Source organism: Siphateles boraxobius, unplaced genomic scaffold, assembly GCF_051911475.1.
Source record: "Siphateles boraxobius isolate OS27281-9 unplaced genomic scaffold, OSU_SipBor_1 15, whole genome shotgun sequence".
NCBI classification, from domain to species: domain Eukaryota; kingdom Metazoa; phylum Chordata; class Actinopteri; order Cypriniformes; family Leuciscidae; genus Siphateles; species Siphateles boraxobius.
Genome location: NW_027508755.1, coordinates 1,393,151 through 1,419,807, shown reverse-complemented (window position 1 = coordinate 1,419,807; position 26,657 = coordinate 1,393,151). Strand labels below are relative to the sequence as shown.

At 36.3% G+C, this 26,657-nt stretch overlaps 1 protein-coding gene, 1 long non-coding RNA gene and 1 other non-coding gene across 3 annotated transcripts in view; 1 reads left to right on the top strand and 2 right to left on the bottom strand.

Annotated features, from left to right (window-relative positions):
* Window positions 1–70: 70 nt before the first annotated feature.
* On the bottom strand, window positions 71–203 carry LOC143738704 (small nucleolar RNA SNORA50). Its single transcript, XR_013203954.1, has one exon. It is a non-coding gene; the product is annotated as a small nucleolar RNA SNORA50 (small nucleolar RNA).
* A 71-nt stretch (window positions 204–274) lies between these two features.
* On the bottom strand, window positions 275–1,147 carry LOC143738559 (uncharacterized). Its single transcript, XR_013203904.1, has 3 exons — window positions 937–1,147; window positions 662–697; window positions 275–474 (listed from the first exon to the last, which is right to left on the bottom strand). It is a non-coding gene; the product is annotated as an uncharacterized LOC143738559 (long non-coding RNA).
* A 1,826-nt stretch (window positions 1,148–2,973) lies between these two features.
* The window catches only part of ern1 (endoplasmic reticulum to nucleus signaling 1), a 45,354-nt gene continuing 21,670 nt past the window's right edge, over window positions 2,974–26,657 (top strand). The window contains exons 1-11 of the mRNA XM_077230594.1: window positions 2,974–3,196; window positions 10,400–10,520; window positions 15,009–15,042; window positions 16,172–16,244; window positions 16,473–16,545; window positions 19,796–19,918; window positions 21,402–21,503; window positions 21,582–21,843; window positions 23,100–23,178; window positions 23,957–24,122; window positions 24,970–25,085. Coding sequence (XP_077086709.1) covers window positions 3,125–3,196; window positions 10,400–10,520; window positions 15,009–15,042; window positions 16,172–16,244; window positions 16,473–16,545; window positions 19,796–19,918; window positions 21,402–21,503; window positions 21,582–21,843; window positions 23,100–23,178; window positions 23,957–24,122; window positions 24,970–25,085 — 1,221 coding nt within the window. The 5' untranslated portion in view covers window positions 2,974–3,124. The remainder of the gene's footprint in view (window positions 3,197–10,399; window positions 10,521–15,008; window positions 15,043–16,171; window positions 16,245–16,472; window positions 16,546–19,795; window positions 19,919–21,401; window positions 21,504–21,581; window positions 21,844–23,099; window positions 23,179–23,956; window positions 24,123–24,969; window positions 25,086–26,657) is intronic.

Below are 26,657 nucleotides of genomic sequence, written 5' to 3'. Positions count from 1 at the left end.
TTTTAATGTATGACAAGAAACCATACACAAGCTAAAAATATAAAAACAGTCTTCACATGTGTATAACTAATGGTGTTGCTTGCTTTTAAAAGAGCAACTTGGGGGGGAAACCAAGAGACTCCAGTTATAACAAGCGTTACTGTTGCACCGTTGCTTGACCCGATGAGCCATGAAGGGGCTCCACGAGTTCAGATACAGTGCGCTGTACAGATGTAAAAAATCTCAGCAACACAAACAAAAAAAGCAAACACACAGGCAAAGACGTCCATTTTGTTTTATTGTGCACAGAAACTCAAAACACATACAGAATTTAGCATGCAGCCACAGAAGTTTCTAGTACCCTATAAAGTTATACATATCCCCAAAACACATGGAAAATAAGTTACTTAACTCAGATTTATCTAGAATTAAACACGGTCATTACAGAGATGTGGGACATACAAACCTCGGCTTCATCCAATTCAGCTTCTCACCCTGTTTCAGAAGTAAAAAGACACTATTAACATCAACTCCAGCATTGAGACCAGAGACTCGAGCTGAACTCTATCAGTCTGGTCAGTGATTTGAGTTATCATCATGTTGATCAGTAGTCTAACGCAAAATCATCATTCCAGATCATACACATCTGAAGATTGTTCAATCAATCAAGGCCTGGCCTTACCTGAAACCACTGGCTCCACTGCGACTGCGAATAATCCTGTATGGGCACAAAAACAAGTCATCAGTCATGTGTTATAGATTAATCATATAAACAAACACGACTAAATCTTTGATTCATTTCCCTGTGAATGCATGTTTATCAGCCATGCTGCGAACACGTGCTCAGGCCAGCCGCACACACACAGACTTTGGCTTACTTTTCGCTATCAAATTACACCAATAGAGAAAAACATTTGATGATTGGTTTGCAAGACTAGTCTTAGGAAGTTTACTCACCTGGATTTGTCGACACACGAGCTCATTTGTTCATCAGACTAACGTTACATGATAAACTAGTTTTATCACTGTCGAATTTATATTTCTCAGGAGTTTTCGAAACTACGATAGAAAAATAACGATAAAACACTTCCTAGAATCTAAACAGCTGCTCAGCATTTCAGATCCAGTCTCTCCGGCCTATAAAACACACTGAATTTAGCGTCTGAAAACGACTTTTTTCTCTCGCTCTCGGCGTGTAATAAACGAACATCAGAGATGCTCTTAATATGTGGAGATGCCAACATCAATCATTGGCCAACGAGGATCACGTGTTCCTTGATAACCAATCACATTCCAGTAAAGGCACATCTGGATACCCTGTAACTATGAAGCGTTAAGATCCATTTTTAATTTAAGACTGTGTAATATTGCATAATATTTCTGCAGTGCAGTCGAATTATGAATGATCAATACTGTGTATATCCTGGCTTGTTTCCGCTTAAAAAACAAAAACACCACTGATTGAGGACACACTACATGAGAGTGAGACGGGCAGTAAAATGATTCCTATCTGTCTGAAAATACAAAGCAGCATTTTTTCCGGTCTAAACTCCAATAATAGATACATCCAAAATTCTCATTGGCAACGAGTTGACGATTAAATTCATTTTGAATCATTAAATGGTAAGTAGTGTTGGGCGCTTTCAAAAAGATTAATGAAGCTTCGAAACCTTGAAGAATATTTTGTGTCGAATCAGTGGTTCGGAACGCGAATCAAACTGCCAAAGTCACGTGATTTCAGTAAACTTCGTTATTTCAATGGTTTTCGCCGCTGGGGGGCGATGATCTCTGTGAACACATGAATACTGTGGGGTTTACCTGATCTCTGATCGGTTTTATACATTTGTGGACGTTTTAATTATACTTTAGTATAATTAAAAGAAGTAGTCTGGCCTGTTTGAGCCATCCATGGAACAAACAAAACATCCCCTTAAAATTGATAAAAGAACACATATTACACATATTCTTGGTATTTAATTGTATTAGATAATTAGGTAATTGCATTTGATAGATTATACTTTCAATAAAACATTTGAAATGTGTTTGTAAAAGGTGTTTTTACCCATGTGTTTCTGCTGCGTTTACACTATTCCACCAGCAGGGGTCGCCTCGCCAGAGTGTGGCGTTCGATCGGTTCGAAACAGTGAGTCGTTTCGAAATTGATTCGAGGCTTTTAAAAGCTTCGTTTCTCCCATCAATAATGGCAGAGTTTCATCACAAAAGCAGTTTGATTAGCTTTCTGAAGCCTCTCTTACATCGACATCCATTAAAACAAAAACCCCTAGTGTACCGCAGGTTGTTGTTTTTGTTGTTCAGTTAAATAAGTAAAGTGTAATGAAGTTAGTTACTGGTGAGAATTAGGACAAGTAAGAATAAAAATAATAGCTGTTTTTGGGGACCACGGTATTCTTGGAAAGTCAAAGTCAGATTTATTGTCATTTCTAAAAAAGTACAGGGCAGTGGAGGAAAACGAAACGTGGTTCAAAACACTACAGTAATTAGAGCCAACAATAAAAAAGACAGAAAAAAGGATGTGTACACAACAGTGGAGCAATGATGGAATAATGTCTAAACATACACAAATAATGATGCATTCAGCTGCTATGATGTGCGATTTATGAATAAAGTATCCAAAAAATTACATTATTTAAACATTTTTAAGTATTTTTTTTTACTTATTTATTTATCTTGAACAACATGACAAAAAAGACCAGTCACCAAATGGATAATGAATAATAAAAAGATTCATAATTAAAAAAATAATAATTCTTCAAAAAGAGATTCTTTGCGACAACAAAAAAGAAATATTACAGGTCATATTTTACTACCCCCGTTTATTATTATTATTAATATAACTTGTTTTATTTACTCTTATGTATTTTTTATTATTATTATTTTTAATATACGTTAATAACAACAACAAAAATTACAAATATGATTCCTCGTTTCCGGTCCATCGTGAAGTGACGTCGTGTCCCAGCCCCGCCCCCCAGCGCGTTGTGCGCATGCGCAGGAGCAGTAAGAGGAAGCGAGCTGATAAACGCATTGAACCCGTCTGTTCAGTAGTAACGTTACAATGACTCAGTGAACTATCGTAAACCGAGCCGATATCAGCCGTGTACTCCGCGTGTTTGTGTATGTGTGTATGATGGCGTGGGGAGTGTGTAGCAGGTCTCTGGTGTGGATTATAACTGCGCTCACATGCTGGAGTCTGATGGTGAGTGTGTAAACATCACTGTTTCACTGATCTCTGATCAGTTCAGTACTGTGTTCATTATCACTGGAGTCATGGGTCTACACACTGCTGATCTGACCTGTGACCCTGTCTAGACTTTTGCTTGTTAGTTTGGTTGTCATTGAACAGTTATACGGATGATCTTTGTTAGCCTGCTGTTTGATATGACTTTATGGACAATGAAGATATATCTGATATGCAAAAGTATATGCATGCTGTGATCTGAGCAGAAACATCAGTACTATAGCTTTATGTGATAGAGTAGATCCGATCACTTGTGTCTAGAGAGAGTTATCTTCAGTTTTGTCCTGTAGGACACAAGTTTTTCCTATCCTGGTTCCTTCCTATCATTTGCTGTACTTTTCTGGACTATATTATAATGTATTTTTTAACAATGTAGAAGAGTGCCTTTGTCTATAGTGTCATGCACAGGACCTGAGCCTATATAAGCTTTTCCACAACACACTTTTTTTTTTTACTTACCTGAAAATCAACCGATAATCGGTTTTACAGATACTTAAACATTTCCCATAATCGGGTTTTGTGATATCGGAATCAAGACCGCTATTAAAGCACTGCGTCAACAGTGTTCAAAAGGTAAAATAACTTTCCTCTATTAATTTACTTTATTTAACATAACGGCCGTTAATGCACAGATGAGATATCGGTTACCCGGCACATAAACATGCAAATAATTGTATCATATCGGTCATAAAAAAATCAATATCAGTCGATCTCTACTAAACATCATACAGAAGTTTGGTCACAGACTGGCTATGAAGAACAATAAAAAAACAGAAAAAGGATGTATATGCACAATAATGCAATGCCTATACAAAAAATGACATGTATAACAGCTGTTATGATGTGCAAGTTATGAATGAAGTATCCAAACAATTACATTATTTAAAACATTTTAAAGTATTTATTTATCTTGAACCAAACTTGTATTTTTTTAGTCTTCACCTCGATCTGATAACAGATCCTCAGACATCAGTGATAAAGTTCAAGATCACGGCTGGTAAAGGAAAAGGTTTGCAGATCAACTTTAACCATTGTGCCTATGATCAACACAATCCAGGGATATTGGATATAAATGCATGGCATTGTACATACCGTACAATATGCACAACTATCAGTCTGCTCACATATCTCTTTATTAACGTTTAGCCTATTTATTAAAATGTTTTATTTGATTTTTTAACAGAAATGAAAACGAGACTCAATTAAACAAATTTGAGTTGTGAAAATGCATAACTGTAAAACCTTTATACAGTGTAAAGATTGTAAGTCTAATGATTTCATCCATGCATAAAGTCTAGTTTATTTCTCCTGCCGTTACTCCGATCATGTGTGTGTGTATGTGTGTGTGTGTGGACTTGTACCTCACAGGAAGTGTGTGTGACTCATGATGGATAGATCTCTTATCATCACAGTCGTGGCATGTTTTTGACATTCAACACATATTCAGTATTAATTATCACTCTTTTGTTGATCTGTATTAGAACGGCAACTCTCAGCTATCAAATAATGTTGATTATCTAAGAAAAAAAACATTTGTTTTTTATACATTTAACGTCTTTTCCCCAAATATCATCTTAAAATGTGCCGGTTAAAAGCTAAAGAAATGTGCATAAACACAAGTTTACATTCACTAAATGTGCAGACACTTTTATCTGATTGACTTTCATATGAGAATGATTCATTGGAGAGAGCAAAACTAGTAGTGCTAACACCTAAATCACCAGAGTAACACTACAATAGAGCAGCTGTGCTAATAAAATAAATGTATGTTGTACATTTTATGCATTATACATTCTGTTCGCTGTTGTTATAGACCCAAATAATCTGTGATTAATATAATTTTTATTAGGGATGCCCCGATACGAAAATTTAGGCCGATACCGATAATTCTTTATTTTGAAAGCCGCTAACCGATATATTGGCCGATAAATCTAAATCCGAATTTTGATATATCTTTTGAAAGCCTGATAACGAAAACAAAAGTTTCACCATTAAAATCCATGTCCCAAACACACAATTATAATGTTTTTATTATAACTTTATGCAGCCGATATGTTGCACTTTACCGTATTTTCCTTTTTTGAAGGAAAAGTGTGATTCCAATCATATTTCAAGCAATTTAAATCCATCCTGTTGTACAGTGAGCATCTGAAGTGTCTTAGCTGAAGGAAATAACACATTATTTATCAGCTTTAATATATCGGACAAATGTTCTTGTCGGGCCGATACCGGTAACAATAAAAATGAACAAATAACGGCCGACGCTGATGTGCAGTTATTAAAGATTTCTGATACAACATATGTTGCAATCTCTATTAAAATAGTGTGTGATATTTCCCTTTTCTGCTGTGCCGTGGAGAATGAGGATGTGGAAGACTAAGAGAATCACATGTTTTATAAAGACTTCACTGCTGTGAGGAAAACTCAACCTGACACAAAACTGGCTTCATAATGTTTATTAAATGAATTACTCCACTTTTGCTCTGCTGTAATTTTAGGTTTGACTTTAGTTGTTTTCACACATGTCAATTGTGACCAGATCTGAAAGACCATGTGGGTGTTTGCCAACTGTGACGATGATGTGTTTTGTGGGCGGGGCTTAACCTGCTGACCAATAATATTTAGCAAATTTATACAAATGTATTTATGATATATCCTACGTTATAATAAGAAGAAAACACTGAGGATTATTGTTTCCCGTTGAGTTTGGTTTGTTTTCATGTCATGCTGAAGTAACTCTGAGGAACGTTTGCAGTGTGATGATGATGATGTGTGTGTGTGTGTGTGTGTGTGTGTGTCAGCAGATGTTTTCTGTTCTCTCCTGAAACCAAGAGTGTGTGTCGCTGTGTTTCGATGGTGATCGGTCACTGTGAGGTCGTGAGAGATCTCACAGCTGTGCAATGTTTGCACTCACTAACCGTCAGATTCAAGACACTCAAACACATTATCAGCACGTGGTCCTGTACAATGTGTGTGTGTGTGATATCTGGAAGTCTCTTTGTTTAATGAAAGCCACACTAGAGTCGGACTAGTTTCTCTAGGTGAGCGGGTTGTGTTTGTACTGAACAACTGTCTGTGTAGAGGTCGGGTTTAGCTTTCAGTGCGTGATCACTGTGTATTTCTCCTCGCTTGAAACACTGTTTTTAAATGTACAAATACTCGGTGTTGTTTGAAGCAACTTTTGAACTCAAGTTACAATTTTAAAAAGAAAAAGGGAAAGAGATTGTTGGTATTCACGGCGCTAGCAATGCCAAGGTCTTGGATTTGATTCATGAACTTTCAGCGCAGTGTATGTCGCTTTTGGATAAAAGTTTCTGCTCAAATTAGAGCTGCATGCATTAATTGAGAATCACGTTTTTTTGTTTGTTTCAAAATAGAGATCACGAATCTCCCTCGAACTAAATAGCATGTAATTTACGAGAGGTTCTGACAATTTATCAATTTGAGTTAATTATAAAAAAAATGTTTTTGAATGAATGATTCATAACCCTCCCCTACTGCCAGTTTTTCACATCGCAGTGAATAAAAATACAAAAACAATAATACTTAATGTAGGGATGCGCCGATATGAAATTTTGGCCGATAATTTGGCCGATAACCGATAATTCTTTCTATTTGAAAGCCGATAACCGATAAATCTATATCCAAATTTTCAAAACAAAAGTCTCATCATTAAAATCCATGTCCCAATCACATATTTAATGATGTTCTCGTTATAATTGTATGTCGCCGATATGACAGACTGTTGCACTTTACTGTATTTTCCTTTTTTGAAGTGATTTCAAACATATTTCAAGCAATTCAAACCAAATCCATCATGTTGAATGAGCATCTAAAGTTTTTCAGCTGAAGGAAATAATACAATATTTATCAGCATTAATATATCAGACAAAAAATTTTATAGGGCCGGTAACGATAATATTAAAAATGATAATATATCGGCCGATACCGATATAGTGGTCGATATATCGTGCATCCCCTAAAAATAACGCAATTTAGGCTACTAGAGGTTCTGACAAAATGTTAATTGCTGAAGTCCATTGAAAAATGTTTAATCAATTTGAGTGAATTATTATTTTTTTTAATGGTATGAATGATTCATAACCCACCCCTCCTGCCAGTTTTTCACATCACAGTAAACTAAAATACAAAAACAGTAAATGTCAAACCGGTAATGATTTTGAGTCCCTAGCTCTAATCCGTCCGATGTTCAGTTCCTTGTGTTTTGTCCAGGTCTCTCGCTGCGTTTCCTGAAACAGACGAGAGCGTTTACTGCTGTCTTCATCGGGCATCAGCAGAAGTAGAATATGTTCTCAATCGAATCATGTTTATTTTAGGTTTCAGACGGTTGAATACACAGAAGTGGTCGACCGATATGTTGCCAAGGCATAGCTATATTTTTAATGATCAGCATCAGCCGATAATAGTCGTCATAATGCCAGTAAACTTCATCAAATCCAGATCTTCTATAAGTATAGCCTACGTATAATGCCTGAAGTCCTCTGTGTGAAGGAGAGGCCATTATAGCCATGTCATATTTACTTTGTACTGTATTTATAATTGGTGATATCTGGTCTATGAGAAACTGTGTCTACACAGATTTACCAGATTACTGTGGGTTAGAGTGTTTGCTTCCTTTTTATTCATGTTTTTTATTTGTGAAAAAATATTATAATAGTATTACATAATCAAGAAGTTTCTATTTAAAGTAAAATTGTCTGGCCACACATCTTGTGAATCCGACGTGAAACGGTTTAAAACACATTTACTTACACATATTTGAGAAGTATTTCTACTGTTTCTAGTCTTTCTATTTCTACAATCTTTCTACAACAGTGGGCACAAGTGATATTTGTTTTTAATGAACCTACAAGTTTGATTAAACCATCAAAATATGAGGAAAATATTTTCTATTTTGTAAAATATTTTAAATATGAGAGAATTACAAAACATTAAACTTCTTTAAACTTGTTTTTCTGACAATATTATTTGGAAAAAAGGGCAAAGTACAACTACAGGTTTTATTTTACTATACAAAAATAAAATACAAAATGCACATAAACCACATAACACACATTGACTACAACATAATGAGTTATTATTAATATTCCATTGGTTCTCTGTTGTTTTTTGCATGGGTTCGTAACTCTGCCTGGCCGAAACTGATGTTTCAATGCATTATCACCACAAATAAAAGCATTGACGTAAAGCACACCTACACAACATGCACACAACCGCACATCTACACAACATGCACACAACCGCACACCTACACAACATGCTCACACACGCACATCTACACAACATGCTCACACACGCACATCTACACAACATGCTTACACAAGCACATCTACACAACATGCTTACACAAGCACATCTACACAACATGCTTACACAAGCACATCTACACATGTTTACACAAGCACATCTACACAACATGCTCACACAAGCACATCTACACAACATGCTTACACAAGCACATCTACACAACATGCTCACACAAGCACATCTACACAACATGCTCACACACGCACATCTACACAACATGCTTACACAAGCACATCTACACAACATGCACACAATCGCACATCTACACAACATGCTCACACAAGCACATCTACACAACATGCTCACACACGCACATCTACACAACATGCTCACACACGCACATCTACACAACATGCTCACACACGCACATCTACACAACATGCTCACACACGCACATCTACACAACATGCTCACACACGCACATCTACACAACATGCTCACACACGCACATCTACACAACATGCTCACACACGCACATCTACACAACATCTACACAACATGCTCACACACGCACATCTACACAACATGCTCACACACGCACATCTACACACCATGCTTACACAAGCACATCTACACAACATGCTCACACAAGCACATCTACACAACATGCTCACACAAGCACATCTACACAACATGCTTACACAAGCACATCTACACAACATGCTTACACAAGCACATCTACACAACATGCTCACACACGCACATCTACACAACATGCTCACACACGCACATCTACACAACATGCTCACACACGCACATCTACACACCATGCTTACACAAGCACATCTACACAACATGCTCACACAAGCACATCTACACAACATGCTCACACAAGCACATCTACACAAACATGCTCACACACGCACATCTACACAACATGCTCACACACGCACATCTACACAACATGTTTACACAAGCACATCTACACAACATGCTTACACACGCACATCTACACACCATGCTTACACAAGCAAATCTACACAACATGCTCACACAAGCACATCTACACAACATGCTCACACACGCACATCTACACAACATGTTTACACAAGCTCATCTACACAACATGCTCACACACGCACATCTACACAACATGCTCACACTCGCACATCTACACAACATGCTCACACACGCACATCAACACAACATGCTCACACAAGCACATCTACACAACATGCTCACACAAGCACATCTACACAACATGCTCACACACGCACATCTACACAACATGCTCACACAAGCACATCTACACAACATGCTTACACAAGCACATCTACACAACATGCTCACACACGCACATCTACACAACATGCTCACACAAGCACATCAACACAACATACTCACACAAGCACATCTACACAACATGCTTACACAAGCACATCTACACAACATGCTCACACAAGCGCATCTACACAAAATGCTCACACAAGCACATCTTCACAACATACACAAGCACATCAACACAACATGCTCACACAAGCACATCTACACAACATGCTCACACAAACACATCAACACAACATGCTGACACAAGCACATCTACACAACATGCTCACACAAACACATCTACGCAACATGCTTACAAAAATTTCAACAGCTGTTTAGTAAAGATGCGATCTCCTCGGCCAGACATCACTTTTGGCCACTACTGTTTTTAAGAAAAGTTGTAAAGCATAAGAAAGTGATGATGATGATGTGTGTGTGTGTCTGTGCGTGTGTGTGTGTGTGTGTGTGTGTGTGTGTGTGTGTGTGTGTGTGTGTGTGTGTGTGTGTGTGTGTGTGTGTGTGTGTGTGTGTGTGTGTGTGTGTGTGTGTGTGTGTGTGTGTGTGTAGGGCTCCTGCATCAGCAGTACGGTGTCTGTGCCCGAGAGTCTGCTCTTCGTGTCCACACTGGACGGGAGCCTTCACGCCGTCAGCAAGAGATCGGGAACCATCAAATGGACCCTGAAAGAAGGTACACACTCACACACACACACGCATTATGACCTGGTGCCGTCTGTAAGAATGATATCAATATAGTCAAAATATAACAGATCAAGGTCATTTCTCACGTAACAGGAACGAGCGCATTGGACAATGAAAATTTGCAAATTGGCAACGTGCAATAACACAGACCAAAACAATAACACACATTCCAGCCTGGAAACACACATTTCAAAGTAAAATAACCGGCTGTAGAAGTGTGTTTCAGAGACACGAGTGTGTGAGCTTCGCATGTTTCCTCAATATATGCAAACATATGGTGGTATTTGTACGCTTTAGAGTGTAAAGTTTGATACAGTAGCTTTAAATGCAGGTCGATCATGAGTTCAGATCTCAGTGAGAGTGAAACACCGGCACTATTGTGTGCAGGAGTGTAAAACTGTTATCAGTGTTTCTCAGCGTAAAGGCCTGCACAATAGTGGAATATTGCACAATATTTGAGCTAAGGCCCTCATACAGGCGAATATATTTCCTCTGGTGTAATTGAGGCAAAGCTTAATGCTTGTGTTTGCAAACAGTTTTATGAGTTTCGATATATCAAATGAATGAACTATAGGCGCTTTTCCACTGGAAAACGGCTTATGATTCATTTTGTGATTCTTTGAAAACTGTATATTTTTCAACAAAATCTAGTTATTGTATTGTAATAAAAAAGAATAAAATCCCTCCCCCAGTACTTGAAATGACAAATGAAGGAAATGTTGATTTGTTCCTCTAATTGATACATTGACCAATTCTGCTCGGTAAAATGCGACGGCTGTTTTCAAGCGTATTGTTTTGATGAACGTGTTGTGCTGTTGATTTCTTTGAGTGTGTGAGTTTATTAACATGCGATGACAATGGCGGATGCATAAAGAAATCACATTCTAACAGTGTAGACAACTTAAAATACTCCGTCATTTATGGTCACACAGATATGAGTAAGATATCATTCGAAACTATGAAAGGCCTGTTTTTATTTGCGAACACTGACACAATTGTCAGAAGCACTGATTGTGCTTTTGTAAAATAAAGAAAACAACCAGGATATGGTATATATCTGAATATGATAGAGTCATATTCTCACCAGTTTATTATACTTTTAAAGTATTATTATAGATTTCAAGCGCACTCATTGCGGGATACAAGGTTAGCTCACGCTAAAGTCAAAATTGACCGTGTCTTTCCAAACCCATAAGACTTTTGTTCTTCTTCGAAACATGAATGCAGATTTTTTTCTTAATTGAAACCTGAGAGATTTCTGTCTCTGCAACCAAAACTTTCACATATTAAAAAGACATTGTACAAGAAATCCATAAGAATCGAGCAGTTTAATACAAGTATTCTGAAGAGACACGATCACTTTATATGATGAGCAGATTTAATTTAGGCTTTTATATATAAACATTGATTGACAGGCACACACAGAGCACATTAAAGAAGTGCAGTGAGGTTTAGTCTCGTGTGTCACACACACACACACACACACCTCTGAGCTTCCACAAAAACCAGTTAGGGTTTGTCTTTGCATGTCAAGCACGGTTGAGCTTCTGTGTTTTACCACATGTAAAGGTCTATGTGTGTGTGTGTGTGCTGATTAAAGTGAATAAATCATAAACTCAATCTGTTCATATATATATATATATAAATCGTTTCTCTTGAGAAAAATACTTGAGTAAAGCATTTGATTCATATGGATTACTTTTACGATCTCTGTTGTGAAAAGAATATTTTTCAAAAAAATCTTTGTTGTCTGAAGATGACTGGAAGTCTTTTATGGGTTTGGAAAATTTCATTTTTAGGCGAACTAAAACTTTAAATTATTTTACACAACACTTCCAAATTCTTTTATATAGGACCTCATATTAATTTAAATGGATTTAAAACTAAATGGAGTATTTGTACTTAAAGTATTGTGTCACATAACAGAACCATTTAGTGAATGCAAGGTGTTTAAAAATGGTATTAAAAATGTCATAACAACTAAGAAATTCACTTTTCCATTTATAAAAAAAAAAATAATAATAATAGTGCATTAATATAGAGTTCAGTTGATGCTTGTTCACAGGTGTGTGTGTGTGTGTGTGATACGGACCGTTCATCATCCAATGAGAATTTAACAAACTTGTAATATCTGTCAAGGGAATTAATAAAAGCATCAAGCAATTGTTTTCACTGCATTTATGACAAAAGGTGGTATTGTGTTTTTTTCCCAGCATGCAGCTGGAATGATAGCAGGTTTCCTTGCGCAATAAGATTTTTAAACTATGCATAAACTGTGTGTCATCAAGGCCAGGCACGTCTGTTCAGCTCATTTCCTCTGAGCTTTCTCTGAAAACAGCACATGAAGGTTTAATGCATGTTCTGCTGTGTTTATTAACATGCATTGAGTCAAATCTTCCATCACTGCCTCTATTTTTCATTATTCACATGCATTTGATCCTCCTGTTGTCCCTCAGAAACCTGATGCACAAGCTGAGCCAGTCAAACACGCAGGACGTTAGAGGCCGTTGCTCTACACACACACACACACACACACACACACACAGAGACACAGTGTGCAGTCGGACCTGATCGTCTGTGTTTAAGTGTATTGTCATTGTGGTCCGGCTCTCACATGTGTGCTATACAGTGTAAGACACTTTGGTAACACTTTAGTCAAGTCAGCTTTATTTATACAGCGCTTTTTACACTACAGATAGTATCAAAGCAGCTTTACAGAGATAACAGGAAAATAATGCAACAAAGTTTGTTTCTAGAAAAAATTGCGTCTTCGTCCACCTAAAGTAAGGCAGATCAATAATATTGATGAATATTAAATGTCCCAACTAAGCAAGCCAAAAACCAAGGCAACAGTGGCAAGGAACCGTATTTTACAGTGTCTTTATTTTACAGTGTCTTTTAACAATGTCTTTATTTTAGTGTCCTTGTTACATTTGTTACATGTACTTATACTACATGTACCATAATAATAACAGTAAATTATGTATAATTACATGCATCTAACCCTCAACCAAACCCTTATCTACCCTAACCCTATAGTAAGTACATGTAGTTAATTTAATATTACTCAGTACTTGCATATATAATTACACTGTAACAATGACACCTTAAAATAAAGTGTAAGCGACACTTTTATATAGGCAACACACAGGAATTGGACATTCAAGACCTTGATCTTCTCACTAAAGGTTACTATGTTAGCAGCATTAGAAATCGGCACTGACCAGCAGCATCCAGAGTTTTATTTTTACTGTTTCGTCTGTTTCATAAATTGCATTTTAATATTGGAGAGTTTTTACTCCAAAAATGTAATTTGATTAACTATATTTGAAGTCTCTAGCTGTGTTTCCATCCGAAGTTGCGAGTTTAACTAGGGATGCAACGATATGAAAATTTTGTCCAATAACCGATAATTCATTATATTTGAAAGCCGATAACCGATATATTGGCTGATAAATATAAATCCAAGTTTTTATATCATGCCTGAGAGCCTGATTACAAAAACAAAAGTCTCAACATTAAACGCCATGTCCCAAACACACAATTATAATGATGTTCTCATTATAATTGTTTTCATTATAATTTTATGTAGCCGATATGACAGACTGAACTGTACTGAACTGTATTTTCTTTTTTTTTACAATTATATTTCAAGCAATTCAAATCCATCATGTTGAACAGTGCACATCTGAAGTGTCTCAGCTGAAGGAAATAACACATTATTTATCGGCTTTAATATATCGGAGAGAAAAAAAATTATTGATACCGATTTATTCAGTAAATGGGTTTCCACGATCGTAGTTTATGCACGTCTTATCGGATAAAACCTTCATCCGTCTCAGTTGAGCGTGTACGTTTGTATGCGCATTTTCAGAATTAATGTGCATCTTTGCGTTTCCATACAGCGTTTTTAATGCGATCTCCCAAAATGTGCATAAAAATAGGTGGATGGAAACACAGCTAATGTAAAATAGGTAATACACACACACACACACACCTGTCACTTGAGCTCTATATCAATAATTTTTAGTAATCATTTGTTCATGCATTATAACTAGTGGTCAACAGATACAGGTTTGATTGTTTTTTTTACTGGATGGCCTTTGGCTGATATAAATCTTATCTATATGACATCACACATTTGAATTTAAACCAACAATGAGGTTTTATGATGCGCATTGTGAAGTTGTTTGAGAGTATAACTAGACTAGGATTTTGCATTGTCAATTTTACATTTGTGTTATTTGATGTCTTTCTAAAATATGTAATAATAAAATGGAATAGTTGTTTATATGAATCTCTTAGATACTGGGAGCAGAAAGTGCTAATGGATTTATTTATGTGAATGGATTAATATCTGTGAAGTTTGACGCCCAACACTTAGTTTGCTTTGTTTTGTCTTCATGTTTGCTCATCCCTTCATTTGCCTGATAAAGTTAATAACTCTTTACTGAAATGTCTCTCATTCCCAATGTAGATCCTGTTCTGCAAGTCCCGACGCACGTGTCAGAGTAAGCTTTCTTTCCTTTATACCGGAGCGGTTGTGCATGTGCAAAGTGATATTATCTCACTGAAGCTAATGATGAAAACACTCTACATGAAAAGCGCACTTATTAAAAGTTTGTAATTATAAAATTATATTAAAATAAAAAAAATTATATAAAAGTGTGTAATTATAATGCTCCAAACCTGTAATGCTGCCATCTTGTTTTCTTCTGGGGAATAGAATATTTTTACACACATATATTGACCAATTTGAGTCTTTCTTTAAAATTAGCTTTATACAAAATTATCGGTATCGGCCGATATATGTTCATTTTTAATGTTGTTGTTATCGGTACAATAAGAAATAAGAAAAAGCTAGTGACGCGATTGCTTTCTCAACATTCATGCAGCCGACAGAAACGCATTTGATTCTATTATTTTTTTATCAATGCAATACATATTGTTATTTTGATTAGATAATCATCAAGTGTTCTAATATAGAAGCAAATAAAGTGAGAGACTATACATGTAATATACATTTATGCAGTTTTAATGCTTTGGCCTTTGCAAATATTTAAAGATGGCCATCTTTAAGCATAGCAGACTCTTTGGATTTATATGAAATGGTAATACTTTACAATAAGCATTAACTAAGGTTGATAAATTTTGTAGTATTGTTCATTGTTAGTTTGTTAATTTCAACATTAAGGTTTACAGATAAAATAAAAATTAAAACTCAATGTACTATGAACTAACATGAATGATCAAGGTACAATTGTCTTGCTCAAATAAAGAAACCTGTAATATTTTAATGTTTAGATTATTTTCTGTAGAACTTCTCATTTTAATATATTCATATTTATATATTTATTTCATATATCACATTTTAGTTCAGCACTGTTTAACTTGTTTTTTTTTTTATATCCGGTATCCATTTTAAAAATATCGGTTGAATTATCGGTTATCGCCACGTTCGGTCAAACCTAAATATCGGTATCGGTAAAATCCACTATTGGTTGACCTCTAATCATTTGTTCATGCATTATATCTAGTGGTCAAGAGATGCTTGAGAGGTTTGTTTTGTTTGTTTTTTGTTTGTTTTCTCCAGGATGGCCATTGGCAGATATGAAATGTGTGTGTGTTGTTGTTTTCCAGGCCTGCGTTTCTCCCGGACCCCAATGATGGCAGTTTGTACACTCTCGGAGGAAAGAATAACGAGGGTCTGACGGTGAGACACAACTTCTTTCTGTTTCTCATGAAGGACTTCCTCTTTCTCTGGAAGCTAATGCTGATATTTTTAGTAAAGATATTTTTAGAAATGAGCAATATCATTTTGAGGTGAAACTTCTGAGGTCAGTAGGGATAGTAGCACCCACACTAGATGATTAGACTGCTTTTGCTGAAAAAAAAGTTGAAACACATGAAATATTCTGCGTAATATGTGTGTATGTTGCAGAAACTGCCGTTCACCATTCCTGAGCTGGTCCAGGCATCGCCCTGTCGCAGTTCTGATGGCATCTTATACATGGGTGAGAGACTCCTCCTGTTACCCTCGTTTCAATTTGGTTCTGTCACCGGTATTGGTATTAGTCAAGCATCGCTATTACTATAGCTTGTAGTTATTGCTAGAGATTTAAACAAACCCAGAACCCTAGATTATAAGTCCCTTTGTGGTGAAAATCCAGCTTTTAATGTTGTTTATAAAACTGCTAGTTCCCATCCTTGATTCTGATTGGTCAATAGTTGTGTTTTAAACACGATTATAACCGCTTCACCTAACGTTTCTATGTATCACTACTCAACACCCCTAGCAACCACTCTTAGCAACGCAAACATATGTTTGTTCTCATTGATATTGTTCATTAAAGCTTATAGAGTATTGAGAGATAGAGTAAGTGAGTGTATCTGCATTTACAGTAGATATAGCATTTTCCTTCAGCTCAGTCCTTTATCCATGATAAAAAAATCTGTTTGAATGTCCGCTGCGATATCTTGTCCTTTTAACAGGGCTTTCTCGTGCTCTGACATGCTAACGTTAGTCATTTGTGTCGTGCTTCTCCGTGTTCACAACAAGTTCTGTCCTTTTCAATATAAAAGTCTTCTCTACTGACTGACTCACTCATAAAGACATTCTTTGCCGCCATCTAATGGTGAAATAATGTACGTAACTTCTGTTGCTGTTCACAGTCAGGGACTATTTTTTCCAGCGGAAGGAAAGCCTTTTAGTGATTTTGCTTCATGAAAGTTGCATTGACACAATTTTTTTTGGCTTCAATATTTGTATTGTGTGGTAACCGTTTTATAAAAGCAATAGGGTACTCGAGGCTAGTGCTGTATTCTGATAACAACGCCCTTCAGCCGTGACTTATGCACGAAACAGCACAGCCTCTCGTACCTTATTATTGCTTACTTATATGTCTATGTGTTTTTTTAATATGCTTTAAGACAAACCATGTGCAAATTCATAAATTGAAAGCATTGCTGAGTATTTTCTCCTTAAAGGATTAGTTCACTTCAGAATTAAAATGGTAATTTACTCTCCGCCACGTCATCCTAGATGTTCATGTTTTCTTTCTTCAGTCGAAAATAAATTACGATTTTTGAGGAAAACATTCCAGGATTTTTCTCCATATAGTGACTTCAATGTGGTCCTTGATTCTGATTGGTCAATAGCTGTGTTTTAAACACAATAAAACACGATTATAACGGATTCATCCAACGGTTCTATGTATCACTACACAACACCCCTAGCAACCACTCTTAGCAACGTAACATATGTTTGTTCTCATTGAAATTATAATTCTGAAGTGAACTACTTTAAAACTGCAGTGAACCAAAAACATGGTTTGAAATCGCTGGTGTTTCTGACGTCACAAACCTGTAACCAATCAGATCAACGTGTGATCGTCAACGAGTGAATCTCTGAGCTCAGTGAGTGGAGGCGGGGCTCATTTGCATATTCATAGAATCAATAAATGAGGCAAGGGTGTCGAGTTACATTCAAGATATTTTAAGGCATTTTTTCAAGGATAAAACGTTTAAATGTGTCAATTTGGTGATCAAAGATGAGTTTTAAGTGATAAAATGATTGACTAGAGGCACTTTAAACGTTGATTCCACATGATAGTTTGAGGAACTGGGCTTTCCTAGCTGCCTCATTGTGGGTGGGCACTGTGGGATTGCATTATAATCTCACCGCAAACACCACAATAAGATGTGTGTCTGTGCCACCCTTTTCTAAACCACCAAGAGTGTGTAATCACAAGCCACAGATACATCTATAATGACACGACCCAGCCCAAAGAAGCAGACAAACAGTGATCAAATCAGACAGTTTCTTAATCCTGTTAATGTTAATCTCTCCAAATTAGATTTATTAATGGTTCAAAAACATTAGTGCATATGTTGAATATCACAGGAAATAGCCCTGTTTGACTCTAAACCACACTTCTTTCCAGAGATAAACATGTGGTTTGTTTGATCTGACGTGTTGATGTGTGTTTACACATCCTGACGAGAACATTTACCCATGCTGCATCAGTTATCTTTGAACCTTTGATCTTTAAGATGATAAAAGGGCAAAATGAAATGGGGGAAAGAACGAGCACATGGGAAAAGCGTGCACTGAATATGTAAATGACCACTTATCTTTGCATTTTATTCAGTATTCTTGAATATTAGTGTGCTTTATACTTGCCTTTGTTGTTCATTGTTGCAAAATTATACAAAATTATTAACTTTCCCTTTCCAGCCATCTAATTTTTCCTAACTAATCAGCTCCATCCTTTAAAGGATCAGTATAGTTGATCTTTATATACAGCATATACTTTATATACAAAAGATAATAATCAAGACATGCATCAGAATAAATGTTTTCAAAGGTATTTTACATGTTAACATGAGGCTAGTGTGATAGAAAGACAATACTGTATGTTACTGTATGGTATTATATGCTTTTACAAACATACAAGCTTCACATTGCTTTTAAAGTCCCCTTTTGATGAAAATCAAGCTTTTAATATTGTTCATGTCTTTTTTTTAAGACAAACAATGTGTAAATTCATAAGTCGACAGCAATGCTGAGTATTTTCTCCTTAAAACTTCAGTGAACCAAAGACAGTCTCAAAAACACGCTTTGAAATCTCAGCTTCATAACACGCCTTCCACTTTTCCTGGTTTAAACATATTTTTTTGAATTAAAGCAATATTTCCACTTTCCAGCATTTACTACAGTAAAGTTGAGCGAGTGGATCAGTTATTCTGAGTTGGTGTCAAGTCAAGTCACCTTTATTTATATAGCACTTTTTACAATACAGATTGTTTCAAAGCAGCTTTACAGAGAAATAGAGCAGAAAACCGAGAAAACAGGAAAATAATGCACGAAAGTTTATTTCCAGAAGAAAATAATGTCACAGTCCAGCGTAAGTAAGCTCGGTGATGGTTCATTTCTATTGTGAATAAATTTTTTTTTTTTTTTTTTTTTAGTTCATTGTGAGTGTGAGTGAGTGGAGGTAGGGCTCATTTGCATATTCATAAACCACATATTCTAAATGAGGCATGGGTGTCGAGTTACATTCAAGGTATTTTAAGGCATGAAGAAATTATTTTCACAGTTTACACATTTTGATTGTCAAAGATGAGTTTTACACACAAATTTTTTTTTTTTTGCAATGACTGTTTGAATGACAGACGCTGCACTTAGAGCTGATCTTGAGTTTGAAGCATTAATAACTATGAGGTGTATGAATGTTTGAGCATGAGATGTGTGTGTGTGTGTAGGTAAGAAGCAGGACGTGTGGTATGTGGTGGATCTGCTGACCGGTGAGAAACAGCAAACGCTGACCTCCTCGTATGCGGAGATGTTCTGTCCATCGTCATCTCTGCTGTACCTCGGACGCACAGGTGAGACCTAGACCTGTACAGAAGTAATAACCATCTTTAAATTATGACTAACTTGAAAGATGACTTTTAAATCTCAGACAGGAATGTAGAACTAAATATGTTGATCCAGAAAATGTGTGCTGAACATGTTCAGAATGCATATAATGCACATGTAAACAAATATGTCAATCAGATTGCAAAATGTGGGGTACATATAAACAGAATGGAAACACTATTTTACATTGTCCTTTATACTCGTGTTACATGTAATTACTATAGTATTAACAGTAAATGATATAAAGTATAATTACAAGCAACTAATCATAACCTCTAAACACATTGTTAATTAACATTTTCAGAAACATTTTGAAACTGAAAGTCATTTTGTTGGACAAGTAAGTAACTTTTGGAGCAGAATGTCTGAAATGTGTAGGCCTATAAAATGTACTCCAGTAATCTTTATTTACAACTTTGAAAAAAAAACAAATTATTTTTATGCACAATAAACTAAGAGATGTTTATTACATGGCTCTCTATAATATGTGATTCCGGTCAATCTCCACATTCAGTTAAACCGTGTTAAAAAGTCCATCAGTAAGAGTATTCTGAACCTGTTGATGGAAATTAGCTATATGTTATTTAGAATTATTAACGCTTCATGCATATTAATTACCGTGACATTGCAGAATACCAACACACTTGTACTGGAGTTTGAAATGGAAAGACATTCTAGGTCAAAAAGAGTCAAATATGATGTGAAAATAAAAGATTTTCATTGTCTATCGGACTATAGCCATATTCGGGCGGTGATTGTTTTCATGGGGTCGTGAGGTATTTTCAACATTTACAGGGTTATTCTGTGATTTTATTGCTGTTTGAATCCAGAATGTCAGTGTTTTTCTCCCTCCATCCGCGTAATAATCCCCGGCCGAATTACCTTCTGTTTTCTGACAAACACCAAGATCGTGTGGTGATATAACTGCCGTCCCAATCCACATCTCTGAGTTTACAAGAAGAGATCACTTCAAAATTCACTGTTTAAATCCTTTTTGATCACTGCCGAGCACCGCACGTATGATAACTGATGAGCTTCACGTAATTTGCATGTATTTTAACGATGTACACTTTTATGAAATCTTGGGAAGAAACAAGAACAATATTTGATCGCCACAGCAGAAAGAAGAAAAAAGCATGTAAACATTTGAAATGGGCCGTTACAGCAATACAATTTTAAAATGTATGAGGCCTACACAATTATATACAATAAATTTATGAACCAAGCAGCTTTATGTTTACCTCGTGTAAATAAGAGGACAATCATGTGACTTCCCAGGTTCGTGGGATTATAAAACTCGCTCCTCCACCGTCAATAAATCTCCATCTGAATGCATGAGTTTATCACTGACGTGCACATTTTTTGTTACAGACGTCCACATGAGGACAAATAGCGCTTTTTATTATCAGTCTTGTGCTTTGCTGATTCACCGATTGTGTGTTTCCTCAGAATACACAATCACGATGTACGACACCAAGAGCCGAGAGCTTCGCTGGAACGCCACTTACTCCGACTACGCCTACACACTTCCAGACGACGACACCAAACACAGTGAGGATCCGTCAGTGGCCGCTTGGAGACCCGTTCAGATCTCTCCCACGTAACACTGTTTTTCCTGTGTTCCTCCAGATATGGCCCACTTCGTGTCCAACGGGGACGGGCTGGTGGTGACGGTGGACAGCGAGTCCGGGGACGTGCAGTGGGTTCAGAACTATAACTCTCCGGTGGTGGCCATCTACATCTGGCAGCGCGAGGGCCTTCGCAAGGTCACACACACCAACGTGGCCGTCGAAACTCTGCGTTACCTCACCTTCATGTCGGGAGAGGTGGGCCGCATCACACAGTGGACGTATCCATTTCCTCGCGAGAAGAAAACCAAAGATAAACTCCTGTAAGATAACACCAAGTACTGCTTTTTTTCTTTTTTGGCTTAATTTCCTCAAAAATATTTGGTAACACTTTATTTTACAGTGTCCTTGTTACATATGTTACATGTAGTTACCGTACAGTAAATCATGCATAATTACATGCAACTAACTCTCAACCAAACCCTAACCCTATAGTAAGTACATGTAGTTAATTTATATTATTCAATACTTAAATGTATAACTACACTGTAACAATGACACCTTAAAATATAGTTTTAAGCTTATCACCTGTGTTGGTCATCATGTCATGCAACCTCTCGGTTTTGTTTTATGTTTACTTTTGCCAAAACCATATTTTACTCTAACTTGGCTCTTGCTGAGCTGACATGATTTGACTTGCAAGTTGCATCTCCAATATCTAAGCCACAACATCCTGTCTGTCTTTTGAGAAGTGTGGGGAAGAACTGATTCTGGAAATTGTAGTATGAAGTAGTAATACGCAAATCACAAATGTATTGTTCATAAGATTTTAAGAATGCTCTTGTTACACAATTTGCTGCAGTTAGAGGTCTACACTCACACTTATTTTATTTATTTTTTTATCAGTATTAGCTGATACTCAAGCTTGCATTATCTATATCTGACATGAAATTTTTTTATCAGTCCATCCCTAGCTTTGAGGAGAAACCCTCTTTGTGGTACACTGTTTAAAGCAGAGATATATATATATATATACACACACACGGTATGGAAAAAATAAATGGGACACCTGACAGAGACTGTAATGACATTGCATTCTCAATACACATTGATATATAATACACAGACATTAATATTGAGTTGGTCCCTGTTTGCAGTTGGAAAAATTAGATGGCTTGATGACATCGTCTGAAAGGGAAAGTTCATATTTTTCATAATTTTGCAACAATGACCAACAAAGGCAAGAATAAAACACACTAGTATACAAGAATACTGAATAAAATAGAAAGATAAACGGCTCCCACTCCTCTTTCCTCAAGATATTGTGTGTTTCTGTGTGAACTTTTGCCCATTGATTTGATATAGTAGAGCATGTGTGAGTTCAGCAGGCCCTGATGTTGGACGAGGCCTGGTTTACAATCTCTGTATTTCTATTGTAGTACAATCTCTTATTATTATTATTATTATTGCCGGGATAAATAAACATTAGCCATTGTATAAAACCTTGGTAAGCTATTTACAGGCAAAGTATGTAAACAAGCTCTGAATAATTAGCTGTTTTCGTCTGGTCTTCTGACAGGTCCACGTTATATGTAGGGAAACACTCCACTGGTCTGTACGCGTCTCCCTCACTGGTGCATGATGGGGTTACGGTTGTGGTGAGTAGCTTTAAAAACCTCAGATATGTGTTTCCTCATATGCTTATGGGACTACATGCTTAGATTGATTTTAGAATATATACATATATATATAGATGATTTTTTTTTGTCTTCAATGAAGTTGTCTATAGTTGAACACATGCAAGGCTATAATAGCATTGCCCTTTGGTTTCTAAATACAGGTCAACATTGGGACTCTTATTTCTGTATATTATTTATTAAGTGAATTAAAATGCAATTCTAAATTGCCATTTCAATTACTTGATTTTTTTTATATGATGAGTATGTTTTAATTTTTTGTTTAATTTATTTTCATTAATGTTTTGGGCATAAAGTGATTGTCAGTGATAACTTGATCTGACTACAAAGACTTCAAAAAATAAGTGTGTGTGTGCGTGCGTGCGTGCGTGCGTGTGTGTGTGTGTGTTAATGGCATGAGAGGTTTTCAGAAGCATATGTATACATGAATACACTGAACATGATTTCTAAGAACACGAGTTTTAAAGCAGATTTTTCTTTTTCTTAATCATAACTACTTCATTATCCCATATATCATTTTCAGAGTGTTAAGCAATGGAATGTCGGAAATAAAGTAGGACTTTGGGAAAATATTTACAGTGAGTGCTGCAGTAATAGTTGTTTTTTGTTTGTTTGTTCGTTTGTTTATTTGCTTTAAAATACAGATTTTGCCATTTTTATTTAGGTCTGAAAAGTCCCTAGTGCTGTTCTAGTGCATGTATGCTCATAACAAATGTGTGTGTGTGTGTGCGTATTTCAGCCCCGTGGCAGGACGTTTCCCATGCTGGAGGGTCCCAGTAACCAGGACTCGAGTGTGGAAGATGATCAGGAGTGTGTGATCACTCCCAGCACAACAGTGAAGTTCAGCGCAGCGCTGAGAGAGAGGAACCGCATCAACTTCATGAGGAACTCTCTGCTGCTGATAGGTACAGACTCCTGTGTGTGTGTGTGTGTGTGTGTGTGTGTGTGTGTGTGTGTGTGTGTGTGTGTGTGTGTGTGTGTGTGTGTGTGTGTGTGTGTGTGTGTGTGTGTGTGTGTGTGTGTGTGTGTGTGTGTGTGTGTGTGTGTGTGTGTGTGTGTGTGTGTGTCCATTACACCCTCTAGTGGAGACGCTGTGGTTGTGTTGAACAAAGTTTACAGTAACTAAGTCACAATGCATCTTCATGCTGTAGAATTCAAAAGTGCGTGTGTGAAAAGTGCTGAAGCTCGAATGCAAAAGCGATCTGTTTGCTAAAAACTAATGCTGGGCATTAAATAATCATATCAGAAATAAAGTTTCTGTTTACATGATATATGTGTGTGTATTGTGTATAGTTATTTTATATATATAAATACACACACATGCATTCATATATTTAAGAAAAAATTATTTATATATAAAATATTGATATTTATATACAATATAAATTATATATAAATAAATATACAGTATATACATATACTGTTAATATATATATATCTTAAATATAGACATGCATATGTGTGTATTTATTTATATATATATATATATATATATATATATATACAAAATAATTATTTATTTTATTATTATTAATTAGACACGACAATACACACACATATATCATGTAAACAGAAACTTTAATTTTGGGTGCGATTAATCATTGCCCAGCATTACTAAAAGCATACAATTTGTGTTTTGTAAATATTTCATGGTTGTTAATAAGTATCTTCCCTCTTTTCTTGCGGTCTACAATGTGCCCCATTTTTAATAAGGCATGACATGTGCTCAACAGCAGTGTTTCTCTCGCGCAGGTCACCACGAGACGCCACCGGACGCTCATAATAAGATCCTGGAGAAGTTTCCGGACAACATCCCTCGCCAACACGTCAACATCATTCCTCCGGCCACAGAGAAGACCATTGAAGAGGTACAGTGACATCACAACATCACACCACACTGGCTTTGAGAAGTCACGTGTGTAATAAACCCATGGAGAGAATGTCTAAACACCAGATAAGTGACTTTCACAGGAAGGATTCCTTTAGATCACCTGATTATTATAATTAGTCAAATGTCTGTGATGGTTGTACTAAAAAACAACGTGTGGTAGGATGGCTTTGAAAGCATGTGACTACCTGTAAATCTGTTATTCTAAGAGGCAGACGTTTCTAGTTTCACATTTTCATTCATGAGAACAAGGAGTGCCTCAAGGCTGCATCTTTTCCACTATTCTGTTTATTATTAAAACAAAGGGTATTTTAAATGTTAGAGGCCCAAATGCATTGTGTCGTCTCTCGATGATGAAAGGGTGTTTGGCGATGATGTTTGTATATGTTACTGGGGAAAAATATGAATATGATTGATTAAGTTAAGTTCTCTAAACCCCGTATGCATCCACTCCTATCTTGCATCATGACCTGTAACTGTTCATTGATATTCTTGGATAGTAAAATGACTTTCATCCCTCATCTAAAGCAAAAAGCATCCAGTGCATTTAATTACTACATTATAGAAATAGTAGAAAAAGAAAATGCAAATTGCACTGATCTTTTATGGCTAAACAGTGCATTCCTGACTAGAGTATGCAGTTAATAACAGCAAAATCTACGCAATCAAGCTTACAAACCAATATTATCCCCACAATAATTGCATATCCAGACCCAGCTATATCAGACGCTTTGGAATACTCATCAGAAAATTGTCAGAATAACAAATTATTTGAAATAAACCCTGTGGTGAAAAAATATGCATCTAACCTTTCAAATCTAGACATGTTGTACATAAGGCATCGCGTCACTGTCCCAGACTGACTATTTTATTGAAAGACAAAGAATCACCAAAATGTCAAAATTGTATCACTCCTTAGCCCTATTCGGACGGTTATTATTTCTCATGGGGTCGTGAGGTATTTTCAACATTTACTGTACAGGGTTATTCTGTGATTTTATTGCCGTTTGAATCAAGAACGTCAGTGTTTTTCTCCCTCCATCCGCGTAATAATCCCCGGCCGAATTACCTTCTGTTTTCTGACAAACACCAAGATCATGTGGTGATTTAACTGCCGTCCCAATCCACATCTCTGAGTTTACAAGAAGAGATCACTTCAAAATTCACTGTTTAAATCCTTTTTGATCACTGCAAGCACCGTAACTGTTGCACTTCACTGTAATTTGCAGCAAAACATTTAAAATATAGTGTGTCTAGCTTCCTTTTTTTTAAACCAGAGATTTAAATAATCACATAATATACAGGACATTATTTTTATATTATTAAATTAAATATGAATGTATTCGTATTATTCCAAGCATATGACATTTTATTCACAGCAGACAATCAGTTGTAGTTCTTGTGTTTCTCTTTCCTTCAGTGATTTTGCTTGTTAACAGCAGGTGTACATCACTAATAGTCAATCATCAAATTTATTTGTACAGTCGTCCACATGAGAAACAATTACCGTCCGAATAGGGACTAAAAAACATAAAACATGCAACATTGCCCA